Here is a 23,456-nt window from a genome sequence, read left to right on the forward strand (position 1 = left end):
GACAACCCCAAATTCTGAGATGACTCAGACTTGACTTCTTACCATGTCATATCTCATACAGTGTGGTAGGAATGATTTTAGAGGAAACCCTATTCAATACATATATTACTGTCATGAGACAATGTCCCTAAAAAAACTCAAGGAGGTCCGTGAAGCTCATCTGGAACGGACCATATCTAATAGGGTTCGGTTCCTCCGTTTTGAAACCCCGTTGAGTTGTGACGTTCCAAGTGGAGTCCATTGAGAAACTATGCCATTATCCTAAAGATAGTCTAGGAACTCCCGACTAAGGTATTCACCTCCTCGATCTGATCGAAGAACCTTAATGGGCTTTCCTATTTATTTTTCTACCTCATGCCTGAATTCTTTGAACTTTTCAAAGGCTTCAGACTTGTGTTTTATTAGAAACACATACATGTACCTAGATATATCATCAGTAAAGATAACGAAGTAGATATAGTTGCCTTTAGTCGGCACATCAAATGGACCGTACACATCCGTATGTACTAGGGCAAGTATGTCTGTGACCCTTTCCCCATGTCCCACAAAAGGGAGCTTGATCATTTTGCCTTGAAGGCATGATTCACAAACTGGATATGACTCGAAAGTCAACGGACTCAATAGCTCGGATTTCTTCAATTTGTTAATCCTGTCTTCCGCTATATGACCTAGCCTTAGGTGCCACAGATACCTATCATTTAGACTATCTTTAGGCCTTTTAATTTCTATGGTATTTATATTTTGCTCGATATTAAATACAGATATATCAATATGTAGCTGATAGAGATCATTAATAAGAAAACCATTTGCAACTTTATTATTTTCATAAAATATATTACAATGGTTCTTATGAAAGCTAATCATATAGCCTTCTTGTGCTAAACATGAAACAGAAATCAAATTTTTGCTTGCTGCAGGCACATAATAACAGTCTCTAAGAACTAAATCTAATCCTAACGGTAATCGCAGAGGATAGGTTCTCATGGCCATAGTAGTAACTCTTGCTCTATTTCCGATGCGTAGGATCATATCCCCATCCCTCAGTCTCCTGCTCTCCTCAAGATCCTGCATAGAAGTACACAAATGAGCACTAGAACCAGAGTCAAGTACCCAACTGGATGCAGAGGAAATCGTAAGATTAGATTCTATAACGAGCATACCTTCTGAAGGACCATCCTTCTTATTCTTCAGGGTGGCCAGGTACTGAGGACAGTTTCGCTTCCAATGACCGTCTGAATTGCAGTGAAAATATTTTTCCTTTTTAGCAGCCTTCTTCTTCGGTTCTGTCTTCTTCTTCTTCCCATCCACCTTCTGCTTCTTCGCAGACTTTTTCTTCTTTCCAAAAGACTTTCTCTTGGAAGAAGTCTGCTCCACAGTAAGGACTGAGCCTTTTGAGCTCTTCAAAGAAAGCTCAGCCGTAATCAACATGTTCATTAACTCAGCCAAGGTACACTGCATCTTATGCATATGAAAATTCATGATGAACTGACCATATGCATCAGACAAGTACTGAAGGATCACATCAATCTGAAAATTTCTGTCTAAGATGACACCGAGCTTCTCAAACTCCTCAAGGTCCTTGATCATTGTCAAACAATGATCTTGGACTGATTGCCCATCATGCATTTTAGCCTTAAAAAGTCTTTGGCAGACTTGATACTTGGCTGCGCGACTTTGTTCACCAAATAACTCTTGTAGGTGAGCCAACATTTGGTGAGTAGTCATAATGTTCTCATGCTGGCATTGCAAGTCATCAGACATGGCACCCAACATGTAGTACCTGGCTTTGTTATCGTCATCCGTTTACTTTTTCAGAGATGCTCTCTGTTCAGCAGTCGGACGTGCTGGCATGACAGATGGGTCCTGGTCCAAGACATGAGTCAGTTTCTCAAAATTCAGAATAATTCTGTAGTTTCTCAACCAGTCCTTGAAATTAGATCCAGTCAATCTGTGGGTGTCTAGTATTTTGGTTAGAGAGTTGGACGCAGACATGTTTTCTGTAGAGAATCAAAAGTTTCTAGTTAGATTTTGTAATCAGACTTAACCAATTTGTTTAGGAGTTTCATTTTTAAATAAATTAGGCTCTCACTATTTTCTCAGATCCCTACACTCCCTAGGTAGAGATATGAAAATCTCCATGATTAGTGATTTCTAATGGGTGGTGCGGTCTCACCGACTGGCTCACCACCTCACCTAACAGTTATTGGTGATGGGTCAACTGATGAGTGGACAACTCTTGTCCAATAATTTTCTAATCATGGTGCACCCAAAACTTGATCTCTAATTCATGAAGCTCACCGTGCCCGAAATATTGCTCCAATCCTTAGTTAAGTTAGACCCACCATTTGCACGAACTAGATTCCTGATTGGGTCTCTCACCGTATCCAAAATATTGAGCACAACCCATCCTCTAATCTGTAGCATCCAATGCCTAATGGACATGGTTGCATCTTTCCGGTGCAACTGAGCCACTGTAACTAGTCGAGAACAATCAACCCCAGGAAGGGCCCGCACATCCACAATGATGGAAGATCTTAGACTTAATATTTTTTTAGAAAGATTTGATTTAGGTCTCATTAAACTTAACTTGAGATAGTCATAACAATTATGACTAACTTAGTGGCATGGATTAGCTCGAATTGTTAGCCACCTCAAATCAGAACTGGATCGACACATATGGTCAGGTAAGTGAGACCGGTGGGAGGGATATGCCATTAACTTGACAAGAACACATTCGAGTCGAGTAGCTCCCAATAAAAAACCAGTCAGTCGCATCTGTCCAACTTACCTTAGACACCAAATTATCGAACCAGAACCAATTGGATTAGCCTACAATCCAGGCTCTAACCACTGAGCCAAATTAGGTCTTAACTTGATCGAGTCACATCTAAATGTGATTCGATCTTGACCTAGACTTAATCCTATTAGGCTGGTCAATTATTAGCTTTCATGATCCCACCTAACCAATTTTTGATTCGGTTTGATCAACCGCTAGACCTAATTGAGCTACCTAAGTCCGAATCCAATTTTATGAAAATGACTTGGATCTGAAATTCTTAATTTTAGATCTAATTTAATTTTATAAGCTTAATTAATTAATTATGTTTTAGATTCATAAACAAAATATGTAAAATAAATCTTAGGGTTTCAGGATCTAGAGTTTTACAGAAAAGTAAGTTTGATTTCTGATTAAGGATGAACGCACAGCACCCCTACACGCCATAAGAACATCCCATTGAATGGGAGGAGAGGGTCTTAAACCCTACTTTATTCTTATGATCGAACGGTCATGAGGAACATCTTAATCAAAAATATTGATTTAACTACAAAACTAGTTAGATCTAAGTTACATATCACATATATAATTTCAGATCTAACTTATACATGCTTTGCATACATCTCATGTATTAAAATCTGATCTAATTAGCATGCTTTCAGATCTGATACATCACATGTAACATCTAAAAAATAAGATTTAAATTAAACTATTCAATATAAAATCTATTCTAGACAGTTACTAGAATAATTCTACAACTAGTCTAGGCATGCAGCAGATCAATCTTATGGATTAATTAAATTTTATTTTTTATTTTTTGATTTAAATATAATATTTATAACATCAAAAAATTAAAGAATAAATTAGATCTAATTTATATTTTAATCATATTAAAATATAAAACTTCAAGACTATTCATAGTTTAAACTATTCCTAGTCTAGTCATGCATCTCATACATGTTAGATCTACCTAGATTTAATTTTAAATTTTTTAATTTTAGATCCAATCATATCTGATGTGACATCTAAAATCTATTAATATTAGATAAATAAAAATAAAAATTAAATCTAAATTAGATCTGAAATAGAGCCATCAACCTGGCTCTGATATCAGTTGAAGGAAAAACCACCTTTTTTCTTGTAGGATCTTTCAGATCTAATGAGATCTGAGGCAGAATATTTTAAAAAAAAAAATTATCTTACTTTATTTCAGATCTAAGGTCTATTATATCTGATTCTTATTATCTGATATTTAATCTAAAATTAAATCTAAAACTTGAAGATTGGAGAAATACCTCTAGGGTAATTAGATTATCCTGTAGATGATCGCAGCAATACCCGAGATTCAAAAATATCCACGCAGTCGTATGGCCTCTATCCGTATCCACTCAAGTAGGATCTAGATCATCTTCTCCTTACAAATCTTTGCTTCAAAAATTAGATCTGAATCTGATCTGAAAGATCTTCAAAAGATCTTCTGAAGCTGGAGCAGCAGCTTCTTGACAAATCCCTGCAGCCTTCTGATCAGGGAGCCACCACACCTTGGACAAGCATCAGATGGATGCCCAACTTCTTGGACATGAAGAGGGGAGGGAGAGGAACAAAGGGGGCATAGAGAAGTAGAGGGGTTTTATATTTTTACTGGGTATTGAGTAGATTCTCTAAACCCTAGGTGCAGACAAGGTTTAAATAGATCCTGCTGCGCCATGCAGTGCCACATCATTCGACCAATCAAAAAATTTTAATTAATTCTGAAAAAAATTTGATTGGTGTAGTGATGTCATCTGATCATATTAGATAAGAATCCCATCAAACTCTCCTACTGTTGGCGCCAACACTGGATAAACACAGTGAGATTGACGTCCAACAATTTGAGTCGATCAAGGCATGGAGTCCTCATCTCATGGGACTCTATCCTTATCCACTTGGGGGCACGCCCAATCTGATCTTGGTGCCTACTTTGAGGCCTAATTTAGCAGGTGGACACTCTATAAAAACTCTTCAATGACCTCTTACCAAGTGGCCTTCAGTTCAAGATCCATAAGTCAATATTTGACCGATGTCCTAAAACGACAATGGTAGGTGACAGAAATTGATAGGTGTTGTCTTAAATTCATCTCATAAATTAAGACAAGATTTTTTTGAGCTGGATTGGCTTCAGTTAGACTGAGAGAAACTTTCTCAAAGTTTTTTGGGTGAGTCAAATCATATTTGGCTCAATCGAGATGAAAAAGATTGCACGAGGAGAAAGTTAGGCTCAATCGTGTGCTAGCACGATTTTCTTAAACCTAATTGGATCTAATCCAAATCAATCGAACTGGGCTAGCTCAATTGATGACATCCAGACCCTAACTCTTATTTGTGTGACCCAGTTAGGTTCATTTTTGTATGGTAATGAGACATGTCATGATCTCATCATCGACATCATCGAAACTCCTTTCGATGGACCAGAATTCTTCTGATTCAGACAATTAGAATGATCGATCATCAAGATCATTTTAATTGCTCCCAAAATTCATCCATGACACCTAGCAGTATATGGTAGCAATCCATCAAAAATAAAGATGAACCTCTCGGTGCAGCTACCTGTATGATTGAGTTCTTCTATCATGAGTCCCGGCTGAATTAGGGTTAAGGTGAACTCGTCAAACCCAACATCAGTCATATAAATCAATCGATCGATCCAAGTCCGATGTGAAACCCCAATGAAGAACTCTTTTTCATTATTTCACTCTGCCATGGCCATGGGCTTAAGTACTCGATCTTTCGATCATCATAGGACTACTCCTCTTATTTATCGAGGTTGATAGATCCCATCTTGATGCAATCTGGTTCCTATAATGAATATGCTACAGTCAACATACACCTCAGGATTCTGAATGGCTAGAAGATCGATTTATGGTGTAGTCAAACTATAATACACTCAAGATGAACTGTCGATGTACTTCAGATAAAAAAACTAGACACACAGCTGCAGCATCGAGCTAGTCATCGACGAGAAGGTAGACTTTCTTATGACTGCTCGAGGTGGTCACGCTCAGTACTCTCATTCTCAACGAATACCTATACTCTCGCTCCGGTGTCTTCACACCATAGACTCAAGATACATCTACCCTAAGGAAGCGATCGTACACCAACCTTCCGGATCGATCACCATCCTCGTGATGATCCTATGGTCAGGAGCTGTTTATGAGTTAGTTATGTAAATTCATGCCTTAAATTTTTAACTCTTAAAAATATGAATTAATATTTCTACTAACTCAAAGGATGTATCACAGACATAATGTACACAATGTGATAGTAGAATAATCCTTTTATTCATTTATAGTCAAAATTATAAATTTGCCCTTACATTTGTACAGGAATGTGTTACCAATCTGACATCTAGGGCACACATCTAACAAGATTCATTTCAAGATCGAAAGAAAGGTGTCTATCCTTCTTCAAGATCTTACGACAAATGAGAGACTTTTCATGATCCGATGAGTGTCAACAATCCTTTAAAGATTTGAAAAAATACTTAAAATCTCCATCATTACTCATAAAATCGAAAGTAGAAGAAATATTATATCTCTATTTGGTGATCTCGGTTGAGGCAGTCAGTTCGGTACTCATCTAAGAGAATGAAAATCGAATTCAATGACCAATTTATTATACCAGTAAAATACTTTATAATACCAAAGTACGATACTCAAGAATGAAAAAGATGATCTACGCTCTGATCATATTGGCACAACGACTTCGACTGTACTTTCAGGTGCATCCGATAGTCATCTTAACAGATTAATCATTGAAAGTAATTTTATGTCGGCCTGATACCTCTAGTCAGATGGTCAAGTGGGTAATTAAACTCAATGAATTTGATATTCAACATCGCCCATGACCATTATTGAAAGCATAAGTTTTGGCTGATTTTATCGTCGAGTGCATCGTGTCTGATGATAATCCTGAGGATAAACTCGATGATAAATCAAAATAAATTGAAACATACGTGGCTGACTTATCATCGATATGGGTGTTACATATTGATGGAGCATCCAACTCTCAAGGTAGTGGGGCCAGCCTCATTGTTACTAATTTCGAAGGGATCGTGACTGAGTATGCTTTTCAGTTTAATTTTAAAGCCTCAAATAACCAAGCCGAGTATGAAGTTCTTTTAGCCAGCTTGATTATTACCAAAGAACTTGGTGTAGACAATTTGAAGATCTTAACCGACTCATAATTGGTCCTCGGACATGTCAAGGACGAGTTTAAAGCCCAAGATTGAAGGGAAGGGAACCTGTTTTTCATGGATAATCAAGGTTGCATCTAAAAATTTTCTACAAATCTATATGAATAAAGATTAAATTTTTATCTATATTATAGTAAAATTGAAGATTAAATCTTCAGAATCTGGATTCAACCTTCACGTGGGCCTGAAATTGTAGATCCTCTACTTCGCATGTACATCAGGTAACAGAAAAGTGGGATGACCTCTGATCAAAGCACCTTCACAAGGCAACCAAAAGAGAAAGGAGAGGTGCTGGTGTGACACATCACACGAGCAAGGAGATGCCCAAGATGAGGGCCCACAGCAAGGGAAGAGGGGGCGGCAAGGTGGAAAGCATGCCAAGGGTGGGACGCCCACAAGCCACGCCTTCTTCTCTCTTTCTCTCTTCTCTTAATCTGATTTTTTTTGCTATGCATCTATAGGTAAAGATCTTTTTTATTTATAGATGATTCTCATGACCCAATAAGTATAAAACTTCTAATTTAAATATGCTTTGAATCAATCCAATACTCATGAAAGAAGAACTCCTACATGAGATAGGATAGGTACCATATAAGGTGCCCACAATGCACCCACTCCCACACCCATATAAAATGCCCACAATCAACACCATATCAGGTGCTGGTTGGTCAAGGGAGGGAGAGAATCCCAGTGTAAGTAGGACTCCAAAGATCTTATCCAAAAAGGATCCAATTCGAATCCAATTCGAAGCTGATTCGAAATAATTTCGAAAGGCTGTCAATCCTAAACTCTTTAGGATTTTAGAACCAAATCTAACTTAAAATTTTAAATCTAATTAAGTTTAATTAAATTAAATTTAATCTAAAATTAATTAACACTTAAATTCAATCTCTCATAGGCTTCATGGATCATAAATCATAAACTGTTCATCTTCGAGATTGAACCTGAACGTCATGTGCAGTGCTAGCTAGACATAGTCAACTATTCAATCTTGTTTGACCCATAATTAATTCTCAATCAAGTTAGTTTATATATTCAATCAAGTCAAATACTTTCAAATTGGACATATAAATATAAGCCAATACTTTTCTACTTTGTCTGACTTGTGTGTTCGACTCCATGGTTCAAACACTAAGCCAGTAGCACAGAAATTAATTTCTGTACTAATCAAAACTACTATCTAATAATGATTTCTGACGCTCGGATAAGTCAAATTATCATAAAAAAATATTTCAAAATCTATACACATGGTTACTGCATAATTCATCTTTTTGATCCTGAATGCTCTAGGATGTCTAGGTTTAACTATTAACCCAGAGTGTTCCATCCGTATTGTATTTCAACCTTTTAAATCTATCTAATAGATTATTCTGATCAAGATTTTACTAAATTAAAATACAGTGATACATCAACTCCAATAAATCAGAGAGATCAATCACATCTTGATCCACACACAGACTTTGCAAGTACTTGACTGTATCTAGTAGTCTTCCGTTACTACATTAAAAATTTAGATAGTTCAGCACCAAAGCACAATGAGTTACTTGTAAGTCACTATGGTAATCTCAGGTCTGAGAGATACTTATGTCTATATGCTTCGTAAGTAGCTTTTGACAGCAAAATGCTCAGCAGATGAGTCACTTGTTCAGTGATGATGTATTTTCATATCTCACCTGTATGCCATACCAGTGTCACTCAACTCCTTGATTAAGAGGACAACCAACCCATATGGTATACAATAATCTCCACTCGATAAACATCATCATCCTATAATGATGTATCATTCGATCGTGAATATGTTTAAGAACTATACGATGAATCTTCTCTTCATCGTTCACTAATATAGTTCTAAAGATTTCATCATACCATAAGAGTTCTACAAGGAAGATGTAATTTTGTGATAAAAAATATCAGAATAATTTTTATTTATTAATCAATAATTTATATACAAAAAAAAACTCAATCGTCATACGATTGATTTTAGCCGGCTTGAAAATTGCCAAAGAACTTGGTGTAGACAATTTGAAGATCTTCACCGATTCACAATTGATTTTCGGATATGTCGAGGATGAATTGAAAGTCTGAGACTCCATTATGATGAAGTATCTTCAGAAAGTAAAAGATCTTACATCAGCCTTTAAATATTTCAAGATTTCTCATAGCCCAAGGATAAAAAATACTCGAGCTGATGTACTTTCTCGACTTACAACTACCTCATATACCTTACTCGGTCGAACGTTCATTGAATATCTTGAACAATCGAGTATTGATAAAATTGATGAAGTGCTACAAATTAATGATGAATCAAGTTGGATGGACTTGATCATCCAATACTTGACTAATGAAACTTTACCTGCAAATCTTTTAGAGGCCAAATGACTAAGGTGGATAGCTTTGCAATATGTTTTGATGAATGGATAATTTTACAAGAGGTCATTCTCCCTTCCCTTACTGAAGTGCATGAAACCTACAGACGCCGACTATACACTCTAAGAAGTTCATGAAGAGATTAGTGAAAATCACTTGGGGGGCAAATCATTAGCTTATAAAGTCTTATGACAAGGATATTATTGACCGACTATGAAGAAAGATGTAGCTGAACTTATCCGAAGATGTGAATCATGTCAGAAGTATGCCAACATACAATATCAGTCAGCCAGCCAACTGACATCAGTCATTGCACCATGGCCCTTCGTGCAATGGAGAATCGACATACTCGGTCCATTTCCTCTGGCATCTGATTAGAGAAAATTTATAGTGATTGCTATTGATTACTTCACCAAATAGGTGAAAGTCGAATCTTTAGCATAAATCACTGAAAGTAAAATGGAAGACTTCATATAGAAATCAATCATATATAGATTTTATTTACCACACACCATTATCACTGATAATGGTCGATAATTTGACAATCAGAACTTTAAAAAATTTTGTACAAAATTTCATATTACGCACAAGCTCACCTCAGTCGGCCATCCACAATCCAACGATGAAGTGAAAGTGACAAATCGAATAATTTTACATGATCTCAAAATCAGATTGAATGAAGCTAAAGGCCTCTAGGTGCAAGAATTATATCCAATTTTATGGGCATATCGGACAACTCCTTCATACCAACGGGAGAATCATCATTTAACTAGGTCTACGAAATAGAAGTAGTAATCCTACTCGAGATTGGATTGCCATCAATGAGAGTCGAACAATATAATGAGTCAAGTAATTCTAAATATTGGAGAGCCAATCTAGACTTACTCTTAGAAGTTCGACAACAAGCTCAAGTTCGGATGGTAGCATATCGACAGAGAGTAGTCCGGTACTATAATGAAAAAGTCAAGCCGAAGGTCTTTCATTCAAGAAATCTGATCTTGAGGAAGGCAGAGGTTTTAAAGCCTCTAGACCAAAAAAAAAATATCTTCAAACTGGAAAGGGCCTTACAAGATGATCGAAATATTTTGTTTGGGTATATATCGACTAAAAACTCTCGATGGAGCGACTATTCCTCAGATTTGGAATGTTGATAATTTGAAAATATACTAACAGTAAAGTTGTTTAGATATACGATATATTTGGAATGAAATATCAAAATTCTGGATCTTCTTAAAATATTCAGTTATCTACAAAGATGACATCGAACTAATAAATAGTCATCAACTTGTACCGACCACATCTCGATCGACTACTGTAGAAATTGACTCAAGTCGAATGACTATTCATGCTGACTTGGCTTTGGCTAAGCGAAATAATATGTCGACTCAACTATGGTAGAATAAAATATTACGCCGACTCGACTCTTATTAAGTAGGAAGTATACCGACTTGTCTCCGATCAGTCGAAGGATATTCGATTTACAACTGTCTACCAAATACTTAAAAAAAAATTATCTAAAAGCTAAGTCGGCTGATACCCAGCTAGCAAACAAATTATTCTACTACTACTACTGATCGACATTCAACACATCGATTGATAATCGACAATTCGACTGATATTCAACGACATCGACAACAACGTAAATCAAGATTGAAAAGAAACTCCATATGTAGAAATTTTTTTTTTCATTCATTAGAAAAAAGATTATAAAAAGTTAGACTATTGTCCAATTACAAGAAAAAAAAATATTTACATCGATCACCAATCAGTTTCTTCCTCAGCTATGTCGGTAAGCACCGCAGCTCTGACTTTGCAGCCTTCGGCAGTAGCCAACTCTGGTATAGCTTCATCAATGACGGGAGCTGACTCTGGTGCAGCCAGTGCAACTCTTTCGGTCGGTGCAGTCTCCTCGACAGTCTCTTTGACAATCTCTTCTCCCGAATCAGAGGCAATGATGCTACTCAGGTCCAAGTCTGAATACAGTCTTTTGACTGCATTCATGCCGTCTTCGTAACCAATGCAATAGGAGATGTATCCACCCTCAAGAATTTTATTTTTGTAATCTTGTGATTCTCTAAAATCTTCAATGGCTCGACTCAAAGCATTCTTTGCCAACTGTGCTTCCTCTTTGGGGGAAGCTGACTTTGCATCAGCCAGTACCAACCTCTCCTCGGTGGCCCGATACCGTCTCCATTCATTTTCTAGCTCCTCAATGCAGCCATCACACTCCCTTCGAAGTCGGTTGATCGAGTGCTTCTTACTCTTGATTCGAGACTCTAGGGACTTGATGTTTTGTTGAGCCGACTCTAATTCAGCTCTAGTTGACTCCAACTCGACCTTAGCATGAAAAATTTCTTCTTGAAGCTCTTTCTCCTACTCAACTGCTGTCCTCTCCCATTCAATCACCACCTAGAGCTATTCAATGGCAACAGCCTTGTCAGCATTTGCAGTTATGGTTTTGTCCATCCATGCTCGACGAAACTCAATAATTTTTCAATACCCGCTCTCCAGTACATACATGTCATGTGCTAACTGAAAAGAAAAAAAAACAAGTCAAATTAAGTAAAAAAAAAGAGAAAAGAAAAGCATCATCAACTTATGTCGAGTATTGTCGGGTAGAAGGATGAAAACATCTCAGATACGGTCCGATCTTTCCCATTCTCCCTATCAGTCAAGAGAAGTGCAGTCTCGATGAGCTGCTTGGCCAATTTTGGATTAGCCAAGACCGACTCACCTATAGGAATCTGGATGTCAAAAAGTATGGGGAAGCCTGTCAACGATCCATCGTCGGTAGAGATGGTTGATGCCTTTCTCTGCTCTCCGATTGGTGGTCGTTCGCTCGAAGTTGCCATGAAATCAGGAGTCGACGGTGCTTGAGACAGAATCAGCCCAATTGAAGGCACCCGAGGAATAGTCGGCACAGCAATAGACAGTTCTGGTTTGACCACGATAGTAGACTCAGTCTGACCCCCCCATTGACAAAACCACAATTGGCGTCATCTCCACCGCTATCGGCATGGTGGACGTGACATCGCCATCTCTGGTTGATTCCACTCTGACCGACGACACATTGATCGGAGGAAGCACTGTTGGAGCTGACAGTGTGATAACCGACTCAGAATCGAGAACCACCACCAATGGAATGTCAGTCTCCCTCACCGGTACCGACTCCAAACTGATCCGACTCTTCTTCATCATCGTTTGGAATGGTCTAATGTCGATCGCTACTCTCTTTTTAGCAGCATGTTGGCGAACATCGACTGTCGAGATTCATGCCGCCAGTCGCATAACTGCAATCAGAAAGTAAAAGATTCAGTTACAAAGTTCAAAGATAAATGAAAAACAAAATGAGTGACCTACTAAGCTATATCTAAGGAGGTCACCAGATTAAGTCCGACATCGTAGAGAGCTTGCTCCGTCAGTAGCTCTCGCTGTGTGGGGACTTTCATGTCCTTCAGTCGGAGAAAATCCTCCGGATCGATAATGTTGACCCAACTATGTTTATTGAGGCTAGTTCTCGATCTCTCCAGGATGAAAGAAAACTGTAGAATGATGAAGAAGAAATAAAAAAAAATTAATTTTTCCACTCGTGAATAGACGAAGGAAGATCAAAAATAAAAGATAAATCCTTTCTCAGGTTAAAGAACCACCAATCCTTAGCTTTTGGATGGGGACGAAGGATAAAGAAAGCACGAAAAAGCAAAGGCCGAAGATTGGTCGAGATGAAACGATACAACAAAGCAAAACTAATGATCAACTGAATAGAATTCGAAGCCAATTGAGTATGACAGAGATAATAATAGTCAAGGAGATTTTGGACAAACTTCAGAATCAAAAAACAAAGACCAGTCTGAAGGTTCTCTACATAAATCACTACCTGACCTGGAGGAGGAGAACTCATCCGACTATTTAGATCAGGTGCAAATAACTGAAATTACTCCAGGATACGATATTGTTCCCAGAGCCTATCGACATTAGATTCAGATAAGAAAGAAACTTCCATATCCAGATCCAAAAAGGAATCATCAACCGAATTTTTCGATCGACTATCTCGAGGATCCTCATCTATTCTAACCTTCCCTTTATCTTTCCTACTTCTACTAGCCATTGAAAATGGTAGGGAAAGAAACCTAGAAGAAGAAGAAAAGAAGAAGGAAAACTTGGCCTGGAACTAGGGGATGATGTGGAGACTGTGGAAATACAAAGAGGAGAACTTCAAGAACCCTGAAGCTCTTGGCACCCAAGATGAAATCCTCAGTTGTAGGTGACAAATACAAAAACAAAAAAATCTAAATAAAAATGACATTGTATATATAGGGCCTGTCAATGATCGAGATGAAATCGTTCAAATTAAGACTGCTCCAGATTTCGACACGTGGCTACATCAAAACCGACCATCAATCGGATGGTTCGACACACCTATCGCTAGATCATGCCACCTCATCTCTATCCGTATGAACAGCTCAAAGCCAATGACATCCAGATACATTGTCGAAATCGACTGGTCAGAATCAAATCGATCGGATTCTCTAGATGCCAAAACATCTTCTCAAATCGACATCCCAATGATGATCTCATGGTAATCAAAGTGTCAAAACGACTGGAGACTCTTCATTTTTCGAAGAAATCATTAATGTCTGCAATCGAATCGAGGCTCAAGATAACACGTGACAACTTTCTTCGTCCAACATATCAAGCCACGTGCCAATTCACATATCATGCCATCTTGGACTTGAGAGTGGGGGGCAACTGTTGGGATAATTCAATATGCTTCTCTGATTCATGATCAGTCGATCTGATATCTATCGATTGTGGACGATAAACCATCAAAGCTACATCTTATAACGAGTTCCACCTCAATTACAGCACATCACCCGACTTTCAATCGATCTGATAGGCACGGACCATCGACTATCAATCGATAAGCCGACCAACAGTCGGCTATTCACAACTTTTCTGGCAAATACAATTCAACCATGATGACTTATCTAACTTTGTGATCGATGACCATTGATATATCAGAGTTACCGATCAATGATCATTTGAGTTTCTACAATTACTGACATACAGTCGAGACACTCAGATTACCGACGTAGAGTCGGCAGATTGGAAACCACCAGTGCAGAAAGTGCATAATGACCACATACCATGATCAGTAATAGGTATAACCACCCATCCCACAATCACATAGTGCCAAAATAAGTGGAACCTACATGTCAAATCGTTACAAACATTTATCAACAACTCATCTATAAAAAGGAAGTAAATGAACAGCATCGGTAAGGGACTTCTAGGTTAAAATTTTGCCTCTCTGAAAATTTATCTACTGTTTACCACTCTCCACTGACTTAAGCATCGGAGGATCCTCGTCAGATACAATTTCGATCAGTGCGGACTTCTTTTGCAGGTGTTCTTCTCTAGCAACGGGTGCAACAAGGGATTGACTGCAACAAAAGTGTAGAAGAGTCAAAAACTCAAAGAAATTGATGGAAAATGTGTTTTCTAAAATACTTGAGACTATAATTTAGGATGTAAAGTGTTGTAAGAACAAATCATGTTTATGCGCAAAAAACATAAATGTCGGGTCATTAGCATTATAACTTATAGTAGGCAGGATACTTGATCTATATCATGTGTTACTCTAGATGCCCTTTCAACTTATATATTTTTCCGTTAACCCGTAAGTCCTACTGGACATGGATAATGGATTCAGAATAATTTATCATAGATATTCATCTTTAGATGTTTCAAAGATGGAATTGGTACCTTCTAGCCTGGCTAACCCATCTATAGACATGTCAACCTAGCCTAAAAATCAAATGGACAGGAAATTATAAAAGGCGGGGAGAGAATTAGTTCCCATAGCTCACAAGAATGCCATAAAAAATTAAATACTGCTTGTTTCTTCAAATCCTAAGCTCATATATTTAAAAAAAAACAACAACAACAACAACTACTACTACTTAGAATATATCTCACCTCTCCTAGCTCAACCAACAAATAAATCTCTCTTTTTTTTTTTATGCATCCTTTTATATATTTTTACAAGTATAACTTATAAGAATTCTCTAATAATATACTGTTTACATCGTAGAGTGTTGTGCAGTATTTGATGACCATCATCAAAAAATATATAGATGACCATCAGTCAAGATGCATTATATTAGGACTGGAAATGGGCTGAGCCATACCTCTATCCTAGTCCGGTTTGAAATTTTTTTCGAGCTTTGGACTGGGCTAAGGCCTAAAAATATTTTAAAATTTAAGCCTTAAGCCCGATCGAAACCCAAGTCTGAGCCTAGCCCGCACCCAATCGAATTGCCCAAGATCGAGCCCGAGCTTGAGCGCCAACCCAAACCCAATCCCGACTCGACCCCATGACTCTCCTTCCCTTGCTCTCCCCTTCTTTGTTTACTCCATCCAAATCCCATACCTCCTATTCTCCCCTCACACGCTCTTTTCTAGTCTTCCTCCTCCCTCTCCACTATGAGTATCCAGCCCAGCATCATCATCGTCGGTGCTTGCCTTGTCAGCCTCGCCACTGTAACCCACCTCGTCTACCATATTCGTTGCTTCCATCATATCACCGGTCCCTTCCACCGCCCCTTCCACACTCACAGTTTTCATCATGTCACCGGCCCCTTCCACACTCTCACGTCCCTCTCCAACCCTATTGGCTCCCTCCTCGACAAGCTCCTCATCAGCCTCGCCTGCCTCCCTCCTGAACTCTATCCTCCTCTCCACCCTCGAGTCCCTCATCTCCACTTGCCTCTGCACTGTCGGCTTTTCCTCTACCATTGTGGATCGTCCTGGAATGGTGATAGTAGGAAAAATGAAAGACAAGAAGATATTTGGACTAGATATTCGGGCTTTGATATTCTCCCCTCGCACGCTCTTTTCTAGTCTTCCTCCTCCTTCTCCACTGTGAGTATCCAGCCTAGCATCATCATCGTCGGTGCTTACCTTGTCAGCCTCGCCGTTGTAACCCACCTCGTCTACCATATTCGTTGCTTCCATCATATCACCGGCCCCTTCCACCGCCCCTTCCACACTCACAGCTTTCATCGTGTCACCGGCCCCCTCCACACTCTCACGTCCCTCTCCAACCCTATTGGCTCCCTCCTCAACAAGCTCCTCATCAGCCTCGCCCGCCTCCCTCCTGAACTCTATCCTCCTCTCCACCCTCGAGTCCCTCATCTCCACTTGCCTCTGCACTGTCGGCTTTTCCTTTGCCATTGTGGATCTTCCTGGAATAGTGACAGTAGGAAAAAATGAAAGACAAGAAGATATTTGAACTAGATATTCGGGCTTTGATTGGGCCTGAATTTGGGCTTAGGCTTGGGCCAAGCCAAAGATATAGCTGGGACCAACTTGAAAGATAAATATACCCTCTGTTTCGGCTTAAGTCCAGTCTGAATTTTTAGGGGCCTAGCTTAAAGCCCGACTTGAAGTTGGTCCAGTCTGATGGCCTCGAGCCGTCTCGAGCTCAATTTCACCTCTAGTTATGTATGTTACGTAAGATTGTGTTCTTTGATAGCTATATCTATCTCTTAATGGTAGTTGTTGTGGTGTATAAGAGAGGATATTATTAGTTTTATATTGATTGAGAGTCTAAAATAACTATAACTTATATATAAGAAGAGAACATCACGTAGAAACTGATATTTTATATAAAAAATCATCTCTGGAATTGTGAGGCCCCTCCCATCTATATACCAACATATAGTGAAAATAAGAAGGATGCCTTCTTTCGGTATACAGACTCCCTGTCAAACGGCATTGGCCAAACGACTTGTCATTGATCAGGACCCTCCCACCAAAGAGAAATCATTGGTCCAACGGTGGTGATTCATCCGCTGCTCCATGGTGGCCGTGTGGGGTCGCTTAAAAACCCTAGCAAAGAAGGGCAAGCGCTTCCGCCTTCTTCGTTCTGAGACTTTCCTCGGCCGTCTTTGTCCGCGGATAGGTTTCCTCATGGTACCGTCTCCAAGCCTCATGAATGCATTCCGTTCTCTATTTCTGAATTCGTTTTCTTGATAGCTATATCTATCTCTTAATGATAGTTGTTGTGGTGTATAAGAGAGGATATTATTAGTTTTATATTGATTGAGAGTCTAAAATAATTATAATTTATATATAAGAAGAGAACATCACGTAGAAATTGATATTTTATATAAAAAATTATCTCTGGAACTGTGAGGCCCCTCTCATCTGTGTACCAACATATAGTGAAAATAAGAAGGATGCCTTCTTTCGGTATACAGACTCCCTGTCAAACGGCATTGGCCAAATGACTTGTCATTGATCAGGACCCTCCCACCAAAGAGAATTCATTGGTCCAACGGTCGTGATTCATCCGCTGCTCCACGGTGGCCGTGTGGGGTCGCGTAAAAACCCTAGCAAAGAAGGGCAAGCGCTTCCGCCTTCTTCGTTCTGGGACTTTCCTCGGCCGTCTTTGTCCGCGAGTAGGTTTCCTCACGGTACTGTCTCCAAGCCTCATGAATGCATTCCGTTCTCTATTTCTGAATTCGTCTTCCTATCTAAAAATCAATTTGGTCCGATCTCCCTTTTCTTGGTGAATAGTACGTTTGATGAAGCTCCTTTGATCTCGAAATGCTTAAAGATTCACAGTTTCGGTACATATATTTTATCCGATGAATTGTTAGGGTTTCGTCGCATGTTGGTTACCAATGCTGGTCGGATTTGAATCCAGATGCTCTCTCCGATCTTTTGATTTTGTTGTTAAACTTGTTGGCTTAGATCGGTTCTTGTTGAGACCAACCGAGTTTAGATCCTATTATTGTTAGGTGGATTGCTTGTAGACGACGGTTTCTTTTTTATGTTACTTATTTCTAGACGACGGCTTCTTTTTTATGTTACTTGTTTTTTCTATAGAAATATCTGTATAATAATATTATGTTCTTGTATTTTATTAGATGAAGATTCAGCCCTGATTTTTGAAGTCTATTTGTGAAATTTCTTTGATTTATTCCATTTTTCTATTTGGAGGAATTCCTTAAAGCTTGTGAAACTTTAGGTGATGAGTATGTTGTAAGTTGTGAAGTGTTATGGAACTTGTTTCTGATGATATTGAGGTTTTTTTTTTTTTTTTTTTGATATTCTCGTTTAGCAAGATTTTGATGGATGTTAGGATGTTTGCTGTCTTTTTCTTTGATGGAACTCTTTTGTTAACGAACATATTCATGTCGACCTTTTTTTGTCGGAAGGGCATTGCTGGAGAAGTGTCTTCCGTTTGGTCTTGGTTAACAGTCATATATGAGGATGGTAGATATATTTTATGTCCAATGTTGGTGGGAGACCTCGATCTTCATACAGACCCTTGTTGTTGTTTCATCCAACATGCGATTACATAATGCAGCAATTTCTTTCTAAATTTTGCAAATTATTGTGCTTAGATTGATATCTAACGGGTGTTATTTTACTAATGTTAAATATGTTATTATTTTCCAGACAAATGGATTTTTGCCTTACTTTCTTCCATCTAACCTGCACTTGTTGTATTTTTATGGGGTGAAGTCCTGCACATGTACTGAGTCTCCGTTACATAATGATTGAACGGTTGCCTAATCTCAATGTGCAAGAACAATATGGGGATCCGCTTTGCAGAATAAACTAATCATGTTTTTGCTGCCTGTAAAGCCCCAACATTATTCAATTTCAAAGAATATTTCTATGATGTAACCATTGTACTGTAATTCTGGCAGATGCTGCCCATGGTTTGTGATTCCTACCCAAGGTTTCATGGAATGTTGGGTTGATGAATTATTACCTGTGTTATCAGTTTTATTTTTGAAAGTTCTCATTGCAATTTCTGCTGCTTGGTTCCTGCATTCTGATTGCTTGTTTTTATAATTGTCTTTAGGAAAAAGTGGTGAAGTCACCCAAAGGCGAAAAAGATGGTTCTGAAGTATGTGACATCATCCTGATGCATGGTTTTTTCCCCCCTCCTTTTCTTTTGTTTTATACATTGTGAGAAATAACTGGCCCTTTCCCTTGAATATATCATGGGCCTTTTTCTCCCCACTTTTGTGCTTATGTTGTCGTACTTTCATCCCGCTTTGGACTGATTGCAGATCCAGCCTTCATAATTCTATTAGTTGTTCACTTCTAAAAACCTTCATTTTTGTCTTGCAAGCATGCTATGTCGTTCTTTCTACATACCTCAAGTTATTCAAGTTTTTCATCCTAACATTTTCCAAGGGTGCTGGTGTACTAATTTTTAAAGAGTGTGCTTGAAACTGCAGGACAGAACTTTGCCGTTTCAGTGGTGCTAAGATATACCCTGGAAAGGGCATCAGATTTGTTCGATCTGACTCCCAGGTAAAAATATTCAGATTTTATAAGACAAAAGAACTATGATATCAGAGCACAGTTACATATAATTTTGTGTTGACACCAGTGGATATGTTATCTTTTAGGTCTTTCTTTTTGCCAACTCAAAATGCAAGCGCTACTTCCACAACCGTCTGAAGCCTGCGAAGCTTACCTGGACAGCTATGTACAGGAAGCAACACAAGAAGGTTCTTTCATCACTTGATCTTTTTACTTTTTGTTGAAGATAAATTTCCTTGAAAAAGTGATCATCGGCATGGGTTAGCTGTGTCCATTCTATGCGCTCAAAAATTTTCTGCCACCCATAGTGATCCTTCATGTTGTATGTATTGGTTTTACACTTTCATTGACCACTTCAAGTTGACTTCTGTAGAAGCAAATATGACTACTTAAGTTGATGATATGGAATTTCATAATTTAGGATAAACAACTCTGCTTGCACATTAGTTAAAAGTTTTGGATAAACTGTTTGTTTTAATTAGGAAATGTAACATCTTGAGGAAAGAGTTAGTTTTCATTCATCTGTTCCACTGTAAGCATCTGAAGCAAGAGCATAAGGAGCTACTTATACTCTTGCAGCCTTCTGTTGGTATATATATGTCGCTTAAGAGGGGCATCCCAATGCACTAGGCTCCCACCATTCCGGAGTTTGGGAAGAGTCCGATGTATGCAGCCTTATCCCTATATACGGAAAGGCTGTTTAGGTATGACACATAGTTCATAATGGAGTAGCCTTACTGTTGCACTAAGGCCCATCCTCTACATGCATGTTGCCTAAGTCTTATAAAATTCTACCATGTGATTGACAATTTGTGCTTTAAAAGTGCCTAGAATAATGGATTTCACATTATCAAAGGACTGAAATTGTTCTCGGATTTTACTAAATAACTATTGATAAAGTACATTCATAATTTTCTCCATTATGCAGTCTAAGTCAAGTCCATGAATGATGGGCCATGTTCCACATCTCAGTGTGGACGCAATATTTTTTTCATTTTAAGAAAAGAAAAGAGAAGGCGGTAAAGTCTGAAATTTCGTTCTGCAAGTAGTTCATTAAAGCTGTAAGCTTTTTCTTTATTTGAAAAAAATAACGTATGCCTTTCCTATTCTTTTGAAACACTGCACTCATACCTATTAACAGAAGCCTTCTCTGTTTTCCTCCAAAATAAAGAAAAGAAATAGAAAAAGACATGTATTTGAGACAGACACTCAAATAGGAGTGAGTCATATAGTCCAAGCAACTAAAATTTCTCTCGTTGGTCATTCCCAAGGAATACCTGTTCCTTGACTAAACATGGCCAGCCAAATAAAAGCTTCTAATAGTGTCTGGTAGACTGCTGAATTATCTGATGGCTTTTCTCGATGCATTAACCTTCAAAGTTTGGCAATAGACGTGTGTGTGTGTGTATGTATATATATATATATAGCCTGTGTTATATGATTTCCTAACTTGGTCGTGGTAAGGTGATAACCTTGACAGGCTAAGAAGCCTGGTTGGTGCCTGGATTATAGCAGTCCCTATCTGTCACTGTTTTTGTCAGTGGTCCTGAATGTAGACACTAAAGTATACAGCATTGAAAGCCAAATGAATAGAAAAGGGTGTTCAATGGCAACTATGTTAAAATTTGCATGTAATTTGTCTGTGACATCACCTTTGGGCTGGCTAGACTTGCTTTTCATTTCAAAAGTTTCTCATCAGCTGCATTTTCAGTCTTTAAATGTCATTCAACCAACATGATCTAGGTCTATTTCAAGTTTTAGAAATTTCATATCATTCAAATTAAAAAATTACTCATGCATGTTTTACCTAGAGTTGTATAAGCTGTTTCTTCAATAGCTTTTAAAATAGCTATATCATCATAGAAATAGGTTCATACCATCTAATGGTGCAAGTACGTAGATACTAATAGGATCTTTTTGGGTGGCCATAGAGAATATCAGGTAGTTGCCGTAATTAACCTTTCTAGGAAGGGTGTCATGGTTCTCCCTAGCACTTGAGCAAATTGAGTAGGCAGCACTTCATCTGTCACAGAAACTGTATAGCATGCCTTCTGCAACTGAACCTAGAATGGACACCTTTGTTTGGATAAATAAGATTCATTCCAGATAAAGGTTAGCCTGGAACACACAGTATCCTTGTTTTTTTCCTCCCTTCTTTTGTTACAATGTTACTCATGAGGATGGGAGAAGCTCTTTCGAACTTGAGTTCGCATCCTGTAAATCAACATACAATATTCAATGTAGTATTGCTTCTGCTGCTGTTGCTGTGTTGATAAGCCACATGATTGAATTGTTCACCTGGTTGTGTTAAAGACAAAAATTGTTCACCTGGTTGTGGCTGCAGGACCTTCATGCTGAAACTATCAAAAAGAGACGTCGTACCACGAAGAAGCCATATTCAAGATCAATTGTTGGTGCTACACTGGAAGTTATTCAGAAGAGGAGAACTGAGAAACCCGAGGTTCGCGATGCTGCCAGAGAAGCAGCTCTTCGGTATAGTTCTGCCCAACTTGTTGCTCTGTGCATCATAGATTGGAGAAGACTCAAAGCTATATAGGAAATTTTGCTTCTCTACTCTGCTTAATAGATTTAATAGGAATGTTCATCACCTGTGAAAATCAATTCTGATTTGTCACTCCCGACCTCTCATCTCCATTCTTCAACATTGCTAATGTTGGCCCTCTGTTCCCTTTCATCCTATTCAACAAATTTTCTTTCATATTAGCTTTATTTCTTGATGATTTTTTGTTCTTTCTTGTTATGCTTTTTAAATTTTAAATGATATGGTCATTTTCACCATGTTCTCTATACTTATAGCTTTCTTTTCCCTAGAACTCTATTTGACATACCTTATTAATGCTATTTGTTTATATCAGGCACTTTTAATTGATCAAAATTGTTCAAGCATTGGGAGCAGTATGTTGGCAATATTTCCCAGAATATATAACTTTGATGGATGTTGGCTATATTTGTATAGTTTATCGCTTGCATGTTATTCTAGCATGAAAATGATACTAGGTTTGCCATTTGCAGTGAGATCAAGGAGCGTATAAAGAAGACCAAGGATGAGAAAAAAGCTAAGAAGGCAGAACTGATGGCAAAATCCCAGAAGACCCAGACGAAGGGTGGTAGCATGGCTAGAGCTCCTAAAGGCCAAAAGCTTGGTGGTGGTGGTGGGAAGCGATGAACATCTTTGCTGGTTTCTCCAATATTCGCTTTTTCAGTTGTACTTCGCAAAACCAAGTCTATTACTTGATTTTTCTTATCAATCCCATGAGAAACATGGTTGAGACACTTTGCTTTAGTGTGATTTCGTTGCTTAATATTTTGATTCCTACTGGTGATTTTTCTTCCTAGCAGCTGGAGCTAGCTGAGCTGTTAGGGCTGACGAGCGCTTTGGCTGTTTATATCAATTCGTTCTTAGTTCATGTGCTTTTATTCCCTTCGGAATTTACTGGTGCTGAATTGAGTAACATCTTGAGTGCAGTTTAGATGACCACATGCTGCTGATTTGGAAACGAGAGCTGATTCTAAATTGAGCCTCATGGGGACACCAAAAATCTGCATCTTTGAATTACTTCAAACAATGCAAAACTTGGGCAAATCTGGGTTGGATATTTACACTTCTGAGGGTTGCAGTTTATTATTCTTGTTCCATGAACCTGAAATCTGAATTGTTTGACCGACGTAGATAAGATGGTGAACGTCACTTGTCGTGGGCATCGGTAA

At 38.4% G+C, this 23,456-nt stretch overlaps 1 protein-coding gene across 4 annotated transcripts; it reads left to right on the top strand.

Moving 5' to 3' along the window:
• Positions 1–17,743: 17,743 nt before the first annotated feature.
• Positions 17,744–23,050, top strand: LOC105052362 (large ribosomal subunit protein eL24). 4 transcript variants are annotated; one of them, XM_010933145.4, is made up of 6 exons: positions 17,744–17,854; positions 19,258–19,302; positions 19,640–19,715; positions 19,814–19,915; positions 22,072–22,220; positions 22,761–23,050. In XM_010933145.4, the coding sequence occupies exons 2-6, from the start codon at positions 19,292–19,294 to the stop codon at positions 22,912–22,914; spliced, it is 492 nt and encodes a 163-aa protein (XP_010931447.1). In that variant the 5' UTR covers positions 17,744–17,854; positions 19,258–19,291; the 3' UTR covers positions 22,915–23,050. The 4 variants fall into 4 exon arrangements, with proteins under 4 accessions (XP_010931447.1, XP_010931448.1, XP_010931449.1 ...); XM_010933146.4 differs by having other exon boundaries at positions 17,817–17,839; XM_010933147.4 differs by lacking the exon at positions 17,744–17,854 and adding an exon at positions 17,921–18,010.
• The last annotated feature ends 406 nt before the right edge of the window (positions 23,051–23,456 follow it).

The sequence above is a fragment of the Elaeis guineensis genome, chromosome 10, assembly GCF_000442705.2.
Source record: "Elaeis guineensis isolate ETL-2024a chromosome 10, EG11, whole genome shotgun sequence".
Taxonomy (NCBI): domain Eukaryota; kingdom Viridiplantae; phylum Streptophyta; class Magnoliopsida; order Arecales; family Arecaceae; genus Elaeis; species Elaeis guineensis.

Bases quoted from the DNA above. Each gene is read 5' to 3' on its own strand.
- LOC105052362 (XM_010933145.4), top strand. The intron at 19,916-22,071 runs GTTCTTTCATCA...TTGTGGCTGCAG, and splicing joins ACAGGAAGCAACACAAGAAG to GACCTTCATGCTGAAACTAT. The intron at 22,221-22,760 runs GTATAGTTCTGC...TGCCATTTGCAG, and splicing joins GCCAGAGAAGCAGCTCTTCG to TGAGATCAAGGAGCGTATAA.